At 40.0% G+C, this 14,562-nt stretch overlaps 1 protein-coding gene across 2 annotated transcripts in view; it reads left to right on the forward strand.

Annotated features, from left to right (window-relative positions):
• Positions 1 to 14,562, forward strand: part of PRKAR2B (protein kinase cAMP-dependent type II regulatory subunit beta) — a gene marked incomplete in the record, with an annotated part of 176,304 nt that overhangs the window by 119,172 nt on the left and 42,570 nt on the right. For both annotated transcript variants that reach the window (XM_034766611.1, XM_034766620.1), the window contains 2 exon segments: positions 10,826 to 10,878; positions 12,266 to 12,349. In XM_034766611.1, the coding sequence (XP_034622502.1) occupies positions 10,826 to 10,878; positions 12,266 to 12,349 (137 nt within the window).

The raw sequence follows: 14,562 nt of genomic DNA on the forward strand, positions 1-14,562 counted from the left end.
TGACATTAGCCCCTTCTCTATCCCCCTCCTGCACAGCAAGCAGGAGGCTTCGGGGAGCAGCTCCAAGGCAGAGGGCAGGAGCAGCACATGGCAGTGGGGGGAGGGACAGCTGAACTGCCGGTAATTGATAGCCTGCTGGGTGGCTGCCGCACAGGGAACTTAGGGGAGCAGGGAGCTGATTGGGGGGCTACCGGACCACCCTGGTTCCAGGCCCCGACCAGCTAGCTGCAATGGGTTGCTTTTCCTGCAAGCAGTGGACAAAGCAGGCGGCTGCCAAAGGGAGCATTGCATTGCGCAACTTTAAACGAGCATGTTCTCTAATTGATCAGCAACGTAACAACGAAACAACATTAACTGGGACGACTTTAAGTGAGGAGTTACTGTATCAGTCCAGAAATTGTTTTCTGCAGAGCCCTGTCCTTAGCAAGATGAAATGATCTTTCAGTTGCAACGGTTCTTAGTCAACCAAAAGGACCAATCAGAAGAATAGACAAATTTGAACTAGGGCATTAGCTGGACTCTCATTCTGAAAGAATCCATGAAGCATGCAACAAAGAAACCACAGTGTACATCAGAGATGCCATGACTGGCATATAAATAATGGCTGAAGACAAACTCCATAGCTTTGATGAATTGGCCGCTGAATACTGAGGCAGGTCCTAAGAGGATTTGACAAAGCTAATCCTATTATAAAAATCTTTGATAGATATGACAACAGTAGCTCTGTGAAAACTGTAATAAGACAGCGCTGAACAGGATTTAAGATTGGATGCAAGAAATACCAGGTGATTGGTGGATGCCCTGTTGCCTCAATGCAAAAAGTTTCTGAACATGGCATCCAACAAGTCACTTGTAAATTCTTCTGTGAATATATGGATGCACTTGAGAGTGTAAGAATTCACCCAACACAAACACTCCTTCTTGCTGGAGGCTTTTCCAATGGCAAAGTCCATAAACAGTAAAGGTGTTGAAGAAGCCCAAGACTTCTACAGTAGTCAGGAGGAAGCAGACACAAGGAAACTCCTGTGTGCTTTATGTGCCAGTATGGCTTTTGGTGTCAAAGGAACCAAAGTAATTATGACACCTGATATAGATGTTTTGGTCCTTGCTGATCACTACTTCCCAAAAATGGAACACATTAGATAACGCTTCAGAGATCTTGCCAAATTGGGAGAGCATGAAGCACAAGCCACAATTTCTGCAGCAAGAAAGTTGGTAGCAATGCTGTATGACCAGGGCAAGAAAGAAAAGGAGTCCCACAGGGATCTGAATTGCTTGCGCCTCAATCTAGCCATTAAAAAGGACATGTCACTGGCTGAACTCCCACCATGTGAGGACAGTTTGAAGAGCATGTCAGAAGAGCATCTTGTCAAACAAAGATTTGGATATCTTCACACATAGATAAACCAGATATTGGCTCACCATTGCAATATGGATGAAAAATGAGAATGGTGAACTAATTCCTGTATTCTTCAAGGGCCCAATGGCACCTGAACTTCTTCAAGACCTTATTTGTGCATGTAACAGTAGGAGTCACTGAACAATCAACTGTGTCTATAGTCAGAATAATCTTCCCTGCACAGAACTGTGTACATGCTAAGGCAATGAAGACTATGGCAACCCATGTACTCATGACAGAGACATAATGATGAACAAAATGATGATAAAGGTGTTGACTAGAAATGTCACAAGCACTATTACATTTCAGTGATACTAGTACAAATTTCTTCTTAGATTTTTTTTTTTTTTTTTACACCCTTTAGGTTATTGATGTGATGGTTTGAGAAATCCACAAAGAAATCCAATTTTATGTCTTGAAATAACACATAGTCATTAAGCGACTAGAAACAAATGCAAATATTTCAAAGTGGTCATTTTAATGTGTTGATGGTGTCATTGTTTATCACTTTTTCTGGGGTAATGGAACCATTTGATAGTTCCACATCATACTTCATTGTTAAAATGGACATAATAAGCTTTAAAATAATGTATGAGGTGCATGTGTGTAGAGAGCATACACTGTCAACCAAATCAGTGGTGTCTACCACTCACTTACACTCCTCTATCCTTGCTGCTGTATTTCAAGATTGCTGAACTTCAGTGTTATGATGCTCTTTTAGGGATGGTGACCACCCTCTCCTTTTGCATGTTGCTTAGTCCTAGCTATATAGGAATGGTGTTGTGATATAAAACAGGCTCGGAACCCCTGCTCTGAATAATGGTTCCCATCCTCCCACATGAGGAAAACATGGATAACATTGTCTGGAATCTATCAATGGTGTTGCTCAATTGGGCAGAGAAGTGCTTGTGGAGCAGTATGAGACATAGAAGGGCCAAAATACCAGTGCAAAGCTAATTGTAAACAATTTAAGGTACAAAACACACAAATTACTGTCTTAAACAATGCCCACAATTTAATCAAGTTTTAAGTAAATTAAAGCAAATTAATATTATAATGAAAAGTATTAGGCAAATTTAACTAGAGGTCTTGCTACCAGAGCCACCTATAATAAAATATAAACAATCATGCATTGCAAGCTTTCTTATAAATGTATTCTTTTTTCACCCTTCTTCCTCCCCAAATAAGAGGTTCCATTCTATTCCAAAGAAGTGCACACATATTATTCCTTTTATTGTTAATGGGTTTGTCATGGTTACATGGTTAGCTGCACCTTGCCTCCTTTCTGTTTTTAGTGAGTGCAGGCCCATAGGTGTTAGCTCCTTACCTGTCACAGGGTGGAATCACACAAGACTTCCCCTCTTCGACCGGGACCTGGCTACTGTACCTTGTATATCTGTGGCAAGGCACCTCTTTTCTCTCTCCAGCCTTAGCACTTCCCCCTCAGGCAGTGGTGGGCCTGGGTAATGAGCCCCACTCAGGCAGGGTTTGCCTTCCCCCTTCCGTGCTCCCTTGGTTTATTTTCAGGGTAGGCCTGAGGGTCGGTCGAAGGGTGATTCCCCCACCAAAAAAAAAAAAAAAAAAAGGAAACCGTCTCAAACAAAAACCCAGGTGGGTACCTTTCATTGCCCCCCTTGCTGGGGACAGGTGTTGTCCTGTTGGTTGCCTTGGGGTGTCAGTCCTTCCCCTAGCAGGCACTCAGTTTTGACTATCTCCGCGATGGGAAGGGGCACAGCCTCTCACCCTGGAGTAGTTTATTTCCCTGTTGCCACTAGCCTGGCAGCACCTTGTCTTTCTCTCTCTCTCTCCCTTCCTTTCCCCAGAGAAGGGGTTTTTAAAGGCCTCAGGCAGCCCTCAATTGGATTCAGCTGTCTGTAATTGACTTGAGGTAACCCCTTCTCAGCTTGTAGGAAAAAGGGCCTTTAACATTCTAGGGCTAATATATCGGCCTTCCAGGACTCTCTTGCAACCATCTGGCCTGACTTTGTCACAATACCAACTGCTTGCCTTCCTGAGGGTCTGACTGGATTTTGAAGCACCTGCATTTCTTCCTTTCAGGAACCTGAAACCAGGGATATAGTAACCAACAGCCTTCTTAAATCAGAGTATTTTATTTAGTAGTCTGAACAAAGCATTAAAGAACAAATTATTTTAAACCACAAACCCACTGAACATGTCTGTCTTACATAATGTTCTCCCTTCCCATAATGGCCACCTAGGGAGGCCTATCTTCTTCTGACGTTCCCCATGGATACCTGTGTCTGACTGCCTTTTTCAGTCTGCTTCTCCCCATACCTCCAAGAGAGTGTGCTTGTAAATCCATCTTCTTTGTTTTGAATGAGGCTTATTCAAGTGTTGGTGGACTTTTGTCTTTACCGGGTCAAAACATTTAAGCAGGCTGGTAAGAGACTGAGCCAGAGTTGTTATATAGCCAATAATTCTGGGGTTGTCCCAAACAACTCTGAAGTGGCAACTGTTAGGTGACCATCTTGACCTATCTTCTTCTTCCTGTCTTGATGAGAAATGCTTAAGACAAAATACTCATGCAGAAATCACCGTCCCAATAACCAAGCCAACATACATTATTCATAAATATTACAGAGCAGCTCCATATTCATTGCAGGCTTCCTTGCTCAGATCAGCTTCAGTTATCTCTCAAACTTGGATAGCTCAGTGGTTTGAGCATTGGCCTGCTAAACCCAGGGTTTTGAGTTCAATCCTTGAGGGGGCCAGTTAGGGAACTGAGATAAAAATCTGTCTGGAGATTGGTCCTGCTTTGAGCAGGGGGTTGGACTAGATGATCTCCTGAGGTCCCTTCCAACCCTGATATTCTATGATTCTTACACAATCCCTGCCTCCTTAACCCTCTCTTACCACAAAAACAAAATTTGATAATAGTTGGCAAGTTCTCTCGTCATCTCCTTCCTTCCCATTTTCCAACTTGGTCATTCTTCACATTGGTCTCTGACTATGAGGCCTCCTTTTATCATCTGCATCTGATCTCTGTTCCCTTGAACCCATCACTTTTCATCTCCTGTCATCCTTGGCAGCTACCTTCATCCATACCTTTAGCCACTTTCTGTCCTCTGACTACTTCCTTCAGCTTTCAAGCATTCGGTTGTGTTGGATTTAAAAAACAACAACAAATACCTCAATTTCTTTCAGTCCCTCTAGCCTCCCTAACTACTGCTTCCCTTTTGTCTCAAAAATCCTTCTAGATAAGTTAAAATGGCACTTGTCCTAATTGTTGACCTGTTTGCTGACTTAGTTCTACTGTTAGCTGTTTTCTTTCTTTTCTTGACTTCTGTGACTCCTGTGCTTTCTAGGTTCTTTTCCTACCTTGCTGACTGCTCCTTCATTTAGCATCTTTAGTGCATCATCTGCCTGTTCTCTGCCCCCGCTTGTCAGAACCCTGTAAGGTTTTTTCTTGATCTTTTCTTCCACTGCTACATGTTCTCTTAGTTCTAGCTGTCCCTTTTATGCAAATAATTCCCAAAGTTACTTTAGTTCCAGGTAGCCTGTCATGCATCTTACTTCTTCTGACATCTCTTGATTGTCTTGCCACGATCTCACACATGTTCTCTCCAAAAACAATTTTTTTATCTTCCACTACTTGTCCTCCATCTCTTTTTCTTTCTCTTAAGTTTACTGTCCTTACGGTCTGTCAGGTTGTAAACTCAGTGTCCTCTTTTAATCTTCTGTCACAAGAGTGGCCAAACTTTCTGACCATCCGAGCTGCATACAATAATCTTCAAATGTTCAAGAGCCGCAGGTCACGCACAACCTGCCCTGCGGGGCAGTGCCTGCTGGGGCATGGGGCTTCTACCCTGCAGGGTGGCGCCTACCAGGGTGCGTGGCTTCTGCCTCAACCCCCCCCCCCCATGGGGCTAAAGCCCTTAGTCCCAGCAGCCTGCCGCAGGTCCGACGTCTGAAGCTTCCCCCCGCCAGTCTGGTAGGCGGAAAAGGGGGGGAGTGTGGGGGGCTCTGTGGACTGCACTTTAACCATAAAACAGAGCTGCATGCGGTTCACAAGCTGTGGTTTGGCCATGCCTGTTCTATCACGTCCCCTATATCCAGTCTCTCATGAAATCCTATTGTTTTATGTGGATACAGCACATGTGTACACACACACACACACACACACACACACACACACACACTACATCTGGTTTAACAACAAAAAACAATTTGCTACACTCCAGATATTTTACAGTCTAGGTTGAGACATGACATGAGTAGAGTTGATAGGAAGCACTTGTGGATTTAAGGGGAAGCAAGGATAGGTGCAACAGAAAACCACATGGTTGCTTTGGTTATTAATGTGAATGTCAATTTCTACTTCCTCATTAATGTAACAATATTTACCATTTTCTCACTCTCTCCACTCCTGACATCCTTGTCAGTTGTGGATATTTCCATTGCTAACTCCCTCTTGAGTCAATTGTGGGTGCTTATCATCTCTGAAAATCAGATCACTCTTACTAAAGTTTGAAAATTTTGGCTGTAGTAGTTTTGTAGTAAGTGGTTAGATTAGTTTTCTGTTCTATTTATTGTAATATATTTGGTCATTAAATATAGTGGAAATTATCTAATAGTTTGTTATGAACATTTACATTGTTCATTAAATCATCATTGTGGCAAATCCCAAAGAGACATGACCTATTTGCAAATCAAGCACCACTTTGCTCCATCTTAGGGTGGCCTGGTTGTATATACAATTTATGTCCATCTCTTGCAATCTTATTGCGCCACCAAAGCTTTTGACACCCATGTGATAGTTCAGTAAAAATCAACTGTCAATATTTTAATACTTTTTGGCTTTCAATTATTTCAACCATTTTATGATATATAGTATTACTCCTGGGGGAATTCTACGCCAAAAAATTAAAAATTCTGAACAAATATTTTAAAATTCTGGATATTTTATTTGTCAAAATAACACAATATAATCAGGCCAGTTTCAATTATTTTAGTAATTTATTTCAAAATACATGTCAGCAACTATGTCTGTAACAATACAGACAACAAAAAAGATTCAGGAAATGTTTTTTGACAAATAGACACTTTACAAGGCATATTAATACAGAGTTCTGAGTAATAATTCATTGAAACTATAAAACAGAAACTTATTTACCATACCCTCCAGAAGCAGTGCAAAGACTTGGGGGAGTCAGAGGTAATGGATGAGCTGAGGGAGAGGGAAGTCATTGCTGGGAAGGGGTCTGGGGGTGAACTTTGAGGGCTGTTGGATGTGGGTGGGAGAAGTATGGAACAGGGTTTTTTTTTTTTTTTTTGAGCAGAGAGAGATTGTTAGGGAGCCTCCCCCATGCAGATCCTAACTGATCCCTAGCCTCTCGCATTCAGTCAGACACATCTGTCCCGTCCCCATATGTTCCTGCACCCCCACTCCCATTCAGCTCCTGCCCCAGTCTGTTCCCCCACTAGTCTTTTTGAATAGCCCCATGTGCCCCACACTGTCCATCTCCCCCCCCCATCCCCTTCCTCCTGACCTGGCCCCACAGGCAGGGCACTGTGAGGAAGGCAGCCTCGTTCTCTTCCCTATCTGCAGCTGGTCTGCTCCCGCCTGGGAGCAGCTGCTCTGTTGTGACATCACAGTGGCCCCTGGTGGGTGAAAAACATAATTGCAGCACCTTTCTGGCAGAATGTATTTTCTGCTTAAAAAAAAAAAAAATCTGTGTGGCACATGAATTCTGCCCATGTGCAGTGGTGCAGAATTTCCCCAGGAATAATAGTATAAAAGTCAGTGATGCTCAACTTATTACACATTGTGGGCTGCATATGGAAAAATCACCCCCCCCCCCGAGTGATGTAACTTACATTAACTTAAAACGGTATCTACACTGTGCTATGTCGACGGGAGACGCTGTCCCTTCAACTTAGCGTCTGCCTCTAGGAGAGGTGAAGTACTGAAGTTGACAGGAAAGTGCTCTGCCCTCGACTTATCGTGTCTTCACCAGACCTGCTAAATCGACGTTGCTGTTCTTTCTGACTATAACTGCATTCCAAGGCCACTGCCCATGGTGTCTGTACACACACTATCTTGTGCGCAGAGTCTTGGATCACTAAGTGTTGTTATACACCAGTAATCAGTTGGAACCTTTTATATGATAATGTTGCTGCCTTAAATACACGTTACATAACACTACTCAACCTTTATCTTATAGAGTTATTTCTTGATAGTCATTTGATACAAGAAACTGAGTGATTCCTTTAGTAAGTGATAGCTCTTCCGTTACACTAATGAACTTCTGGAAGTGTGAAATATGCTTTAATGGTTACTGTTATCGTTTTTATTCCATAATGAGGATATGATTTTAAGAGACTTTCCTGTGCAATTAATTTTATTGTAACTAATTCTTGTACCAAAATGTCTAGAATCAGTAAATAAATTATGTTTGTAGTACTGTGAGCTGCAATTAACCACATATTTCTGAACAGATTAAAGACAAAGTATGTAAAGAGAAGTGTGTGTGTGTGTGTGTGTGTGTGTCTGTGTGAATTTAAAAAAATCCAAACTTGACAAAGTGGAAGTCAGAAACTGATAATGAATATTGCAAGGATTAAATGTAAACTATAAAGGAAGTATATTCCTTACTCACAGTGTGGAGTAGAAAAATTATTTAAAACGATCAGCGTGATACACCATGATCTCTTTCTAATAATATTTTCTTGTGTATGCAAAGTATGCATAAATGTAGTGCTTACCAATGGTGAAAGCATGTTGACTTTTCTTTCTCCATATGTTTAGTGTAATGAATTACATACAGTCTCATTAATTATTTAGTTATTGAAATCCTCTTAATTTTTCAGTATAGCAAGAGGATGAATAGCTACCATATAAATAGTTTATATATTACCTTTTCTATGTTCTGAGTGTAAGTGAGCTATATATTTATTTTAATTTAGAAATTTATTCATTTCTGAAGTAATTTTATTTCCATTTGTTTTTATAAGATAGAAAATACTGTATATAGTTATCAGTGAAATACTTTCTGGATTTCACCTTGAATGAATGGATGAACCGTAATTTACAAAGCCCAAATCCTCCTCCTGGCAAGGCAATATATTTCACTTGTATGCAATTCCCAGCATGTGTGGTATTGGTAATATAATACACTTCAGTAATTCATCTATTTCTTTGGAATTTTTCTTTAATCCTAGCCTTGTTGATTTATTCAGGGTTCTGTGTGTTCGAATGTCCATCTCAGTGAATGAGCTTAGTGATACAAGATGGTCCACAATTGGAAGATTTAAATTAACAGTTTTACTTTGTCAAACTAAGCTGTGGGGAAAAATGGTGGCTGTCTATATTATGTTTCCTTTTAGTACTTGCATGATAATTATACATATTATACTGTATCACATGAAACTAGGGATGCTTTGTAGAATAGAATGGCTAATGATGGTGACTAGTACATAAAATGATGATCTGGAGTGAACAGTAGCAGTGAATGTGAGTATGATAAAAGCTTCATGTGCTTTTTAACCAGGAATATGGGATGAGCTAGAAAGGAAAAGTAATACAAGCTATCAGCCATGAATGGAATGAAAGATACCTAGGTATGACTTGGTCAAAAAAGAGCTCTAGAAGTGTATTCTGATCACAGCTTAATAGTTGTATTGGAGTAATAGTGAGGAAGTGTGTAACTTGTCTGGAGTTCAGAAATGCACAACATAAAGAACCTTTAACACTGCATGGGCAACCTATAATCCCATAGGACAGAGTCGGAGCTGATTTGTTTGTATTGGGAAAACATGATCTCCTGATCATAATGGAGCAACTTTCTAGCAACTTTTCAGTAGTGACACTTTATGATACCACAGCATCAACTGTGTTCAGGAATGTTAAAACCATGTTTGCACATCATGACATTTCATGGACTATAATAACGCAATGGACCACAGCTCAAGAATAGAGTATAAAATTTATGAATTTCAGCATAGAATATCTCGTCTTGAAATACCCACAAGCAAATGAATTAGTAGATTGCGGAGTCTGTAGAGTGAAGAAGTAGCTCAAATAAGCAATTGATGGAAAAGAAATTGCACGTTTAGTGCCATTCAGCTACAGAGCAATGCTTCTGCAGTGTTGAAACCACTGGCTGAGCAGTTATAAAATAAACATATACATACTCAATTACAAGATATAAGACCTAACCAAAGGAAGACGGATAACTCTCTAGTCCTGGCAAAAAGATTGACAGATCAAAATTATAACAGAAGAACAAGGCCTTTATCACTTAATAAACCATAGATTCTGCATTGGCCAGAACAAACTACAGTTATTAAAGAAACGTCACATCATCAGTAGTCAGTTATGATAGAAAGTGGAAACCATTTTTTGAAGGAACCTGCTAATGACCTAAGAATGAGACAGAGTGAGAATGAACATATATCAAGGAAGAGTGAAGGGAGAACAGATACACTAAAAGGACAAAAATACCTTAATGGATTGCTCCAGCTTCCGGTTGTGTGAAGAGACTAAAAAGATTATTTAAAACATAGATAAGCCTAAATTCAGTTTTCTTCTCAATAGATCTAGAAGGCTGTTAAACTGTCTGAAAAGACTGACTGAGACCTGTTGATACAGTGATAATAACATAAAAGATATCAAGTTAAATAAATGTTTTTGTTAGAATCTGTTAGTGTAGAGAACTGGAGGTCGGGGGGAAATGGGAAGTACGCTATACTGTCGCAGGGAGTCTATTGTGTTTATACATGCTGCAAGACACTATGCAGTGCTGCACTATGCTTCCTCTTGACACTCTAACTCTCTCACACAGACAGACAGAAACCACTTGCAGAGTGTGAGACAGAGCATACAGCCATGCTAGATTTACAGCATATCACTGCTGTTTACTTTGAGTTATTTTTAAGTAAATAGGTTACCCTAAAACCTGACTCAGTCATCACTGAAATACTACAGCTACCATAACACTGTTTATAAGAATATTTTGTTTATTTAGAGATACAATACTGTAGTTGTTCAACAGATTTAATGTTTCCTTTTTATGGGCATATTTCCATTTACTTTGGACCCAATCCAACTGTAGTAAAATCAGCAGGAGGCTTTCCGTTGATTCCACAGAGAGTTGTATTGGGCTCGTTAAATTATTGAAACTGTAAAGTTTTATAAAATGGACATTGTAGGCAGTTTGTAGGGTGCCTAGCACGGTGGAGCTCCACACCTGGTTTGGATCTCTGGACACTAATGTAATATAAATATTTAACAACAATAATATGCTTCATGAAATAGTAGCCCTTAACAGGAAAAGAATAGAGAGAAATTATCAGTTACTACAATTCAGTATTGCACGTGGTGTGTTTCCTATTATTATTTCTGTAAATGCTTATAGAATATGTTGCCTTTTGAGAATCAGCTTAAACTCTTCATTTTTGTTTTAGTATGTGCAGAAGCTTACAATCCTGATGAAGAAGAGGACGACACCGAGTCAAGGGTATGTAACTCATTGGGTGAAATGCTTACCTCTCAGTTTTCAGACATTAGAAATAAAAAAAAAAAGAGGTCACTGATGATAGTAGTTATTGAACCAATGTAACTATTCTTTTTCAGTATTCTTTGATAGTGTATGAGACTTTGTTCCAAAGAACTGTCATCCCTTTAATTCCTATACTAGGTCCCTGTGTAGGGCCCAATTTTAAAACATATTAAAAAATGTTTTGAGTGATCTCCCCTGTGATACCTAGTTTTTTGATGAGACCTTTCTTGTTCAATGATATATTTGCCCAAAGAGCCCTATGCTCTGAAAGTAGTCACTTAATAGCCTTATAATTTTGCAGCAGTATCAATATCTTTCCAGGGGGGGAAAGATAAAATTGCATAGCTATTTTCTAATTTAGAAATGCAATAGTTATTTGGTTGGATTAACAAAACTAATATTTTTAACAAATCAGTAAGTCACCCCTTCAAAGGTATTACATTTACTTTGAGGATAAAGTAGTACAAGTATGATTTTGAGGCAATTTTTGAAGCTGTGCCTCATATCAGTTGATTGCAATATTTTAAAAGTAATTTAAAAGTGATACCTTACATATGGTGTTATAGCTATGAAGTTTCATTACACCTTCTTAAGACTGAACAAAACAAACAATTTGGTTGCCAATCAAGTTACTAAATTGGGATGGGCCGGTCTTCTTTTCTAATTTAGTATATCTGTATCTCGCTTGGATGCTATGCAGTTTGTTATTTACTGTGTGAAAATTCTGATGTAAATTAACCCAGCTCTGATGTACAAAGTGTTGGGAAATGATATGGGAAATACTCATGGCAAATAAAAAACATTTCCAATGGGACACATGACTTTGGTGTTACATATCACCACAATATGTTTGAAAAACAAACTGAGAACAATAGTAAGTTGTTTTAGATAACAAAATTTGAACTCTCAAGGTATCCCATGAGGGTTTGCAAAAATGAATTGGATGTTAATGGTATAGTGGCTGGATAAGCACAAATAGATTAGTGCTGCTCTCCCTAATACTGTGGTGCAGTGCTAAATCCCTGGCACCCATAGGCTTGGTTGTTCATAGTTCTGGTATCTCTGGGCTTGGTGCATCAGTTATGAATGTAAAAAAGTGCTTGAGCCTTGGCACCTCTTTCCTTACAAATTAAGCACTGCTGTGGTGTAATGTCTTTATTGAATATGTACCCAAGTCCTTAGGGTTTTGAGGCAAGAATGCTGCCAAGGGTGTCATACTATTATATAAACTTTGTTAGCAGGGTTAGTTCAGCGTTTCAGCTATGTGCTCTTTTATGATGATCATTTTTAAGGTTCTGCATTGAGAAAAGAAAATTAATTCAGGAATTTCTATTATATTTTTCAGATTATTTACCCCAAAACAGATGATCAACGAAACAGATTGCAAGAGGCTTGCAAGGACATTCTTCTTTTTAAGAACCTAGATCCGGTAAGAGATTCTTTACACTGAGCAATATTTAGTAGTGTCAATAAGATTGAATTCAGTTAGAGTTTGATATAAACATTCTTGCAACAAACTTACATCTTGTAAGGCAGAGATCGGCAGCCTTTCAGAAGTGGTGTGCTGACTCTTCATTTATTCACTCTAATGTAAGGTTTCGCGTGCCCGTAATACATTTTAATGTTTTTAGAAAGACTCTATCAGTCTATAATATATAATTAAACTATTGTTGTATGTAAAGTAAACAAGGTTTTTAAAATGTTTAAGAAGCTTCTTAAACATTTTAAATAAAAATGCAGAGTCCCCCGGACCGGTGGCCAGGACCCAGGCAGTGTGAGTACCACTGAAAATCAGTTCGTGTGCTGCCTTTGGCACGCGTGCCATAGGTTGCCTAGCCCTGTTGTAAGGTAATAATAGATTTGCTGCTGCTTGTCTGGAGCTTTTTGTAAGCTGTACAGATGCACATTTCACAAAAGGAAAAGTATTATGAAAATTTGTGAGGTGTATAGAGCACAGTTCTTTCCTTTAGTACCAAATAACATAACACTGATATTGGGTGAAAGTGAAATACATTAACATGATTGTAAAATCTTTTGCCCTTTCAGAGGCTTATTTAAAAACTGTTTTAAGAGATTAAAAAGTGTTGATACATATAAATGCACATCAATTAATTACAAAACTTTAAGAAAGTTACTTCTGATGTTGTTTGTTTTATATCATCCCAAAGTGTGTTAAATGCCTCTCAGAAACCTCATAAGGCAAGGTCCCTGCCCCAAACAGTATACAATCTAAGGCTTGGTCTAAGCTACAAAGTTAGGTTGTCATGAGTTGCCTTGTAATGACCTAGCTATGCATGTGTCCACACTCAAATTTGTCTCCTGACAATGTAAGCGCCATGTTACAGCAGCAGTGATGCCACCTCCCTGAATGGCGTTGAGCCGTGGTTGATGCAGTGTGACATAGATTACACAGGGTCTACATTCAACCCTAACAGTCCTCCAGCAGCTCTTCCACAATGCCTGACACTGACCACTCTGATCACAATTGCAAACTACACTGGACAGGGGTCATGGAGAGTAGAAGCACCTCCCACCCTTTTAAAACGCCCATGTATTTTTGAAATGCCTTTTCCTGATTGCCCAGTTTGACAAGCACACCTAGCAGCTCTCCCTTGTTGAGTGCAGTTCACCAGGCCATCTATACACTCCAGATATGCTCCTGCCTAAAGTAGACAGGAGGTGTTGGATCTCCTGGGCCTGTGGGGAGAAGAGGGTATGCAGGAACAGCTACAGACCAGTCATAGAAAAGAGGATATCTATGAAAAAGATTGCACAGGGAATATAGGCAAAGGGGGGGGGGTGTATGATGGGGATCAGCAGCAGTGCTGCATGAAAGCAAAGGAACTGAAGCAGGCATACCGTAAAGCCAGGGAGGCCAACAGTCGACTTGGTGCCAAGCCACAGACTTGCTGCTTTTACAATGAGCTCTGTGCCATGTTCGGCGGAGATCAATGTTCCCTCTAATTTTTTTCCACCCATGTGCGGAATAAATTTTGTTATGTGCACCAAGGTAATGTGTGGATGTGCGTCACCAGTAGAGACAAAAAACCTAGATATAATATATTTTTAAAAAGTTACCATAGGAATAATTACTCCAGCCAGGACATGTTAGTCATTTTGGAGCTCACTATTCAAAGAATTAAATTAAAGGAATTTCAGGTAAGTGTGTGCATGCATTTTTTTTTAATAGTGCTAAACGTGAAGCTGGGCCCTGGTTCAACCCCAAGTTAGCAGGACTCAGATACTTACTTTTCATTGTTTTACTTGTATGAGAAATGGTAGAGGTACAACAACAGAGTTAGTTATCTGCTTTTCATTCCCCTTTAGGGTTAGGTGGGGATGGGAATGCAGAGCAGTTTTTCGTGTACATAGTAATGTCCCTTGTATCCTCCTGAGAGACCTCGATGAAACTTTTAGGGAGGATTCAGAGGGATGTTAGCCTTATTTCTTTCTCTGTGGTAGCACGATTTTCCATGCCAGTCTGTAATGACTTCGGCAGGCATCTTTGCAGTAAATGGGCTAGTGGCATATGGGCCTGGCTGGCTTCAGGACACCAGCAGCAGCTGTGTTCTCTGTGCCTTTGTTACCCTTGGGACTGAGATATCAGCTAAAATCACCACAGCCTGTGGAAAATAGTGCCAA

The sequence above is a fragment of the Trachemys scripta genome, chromosome 1, assembly GCF_013100865.1.
Source record: "Trachemys scripta elegans isolate TJP31775 chromosome 1, CAS_Tse_1.0, whole genome shotgun sequence".
NCBI lineage: Eukaryota > Metazoa > Chordata > Testudines > Emydidae > Trachemys > Trachemys scripta.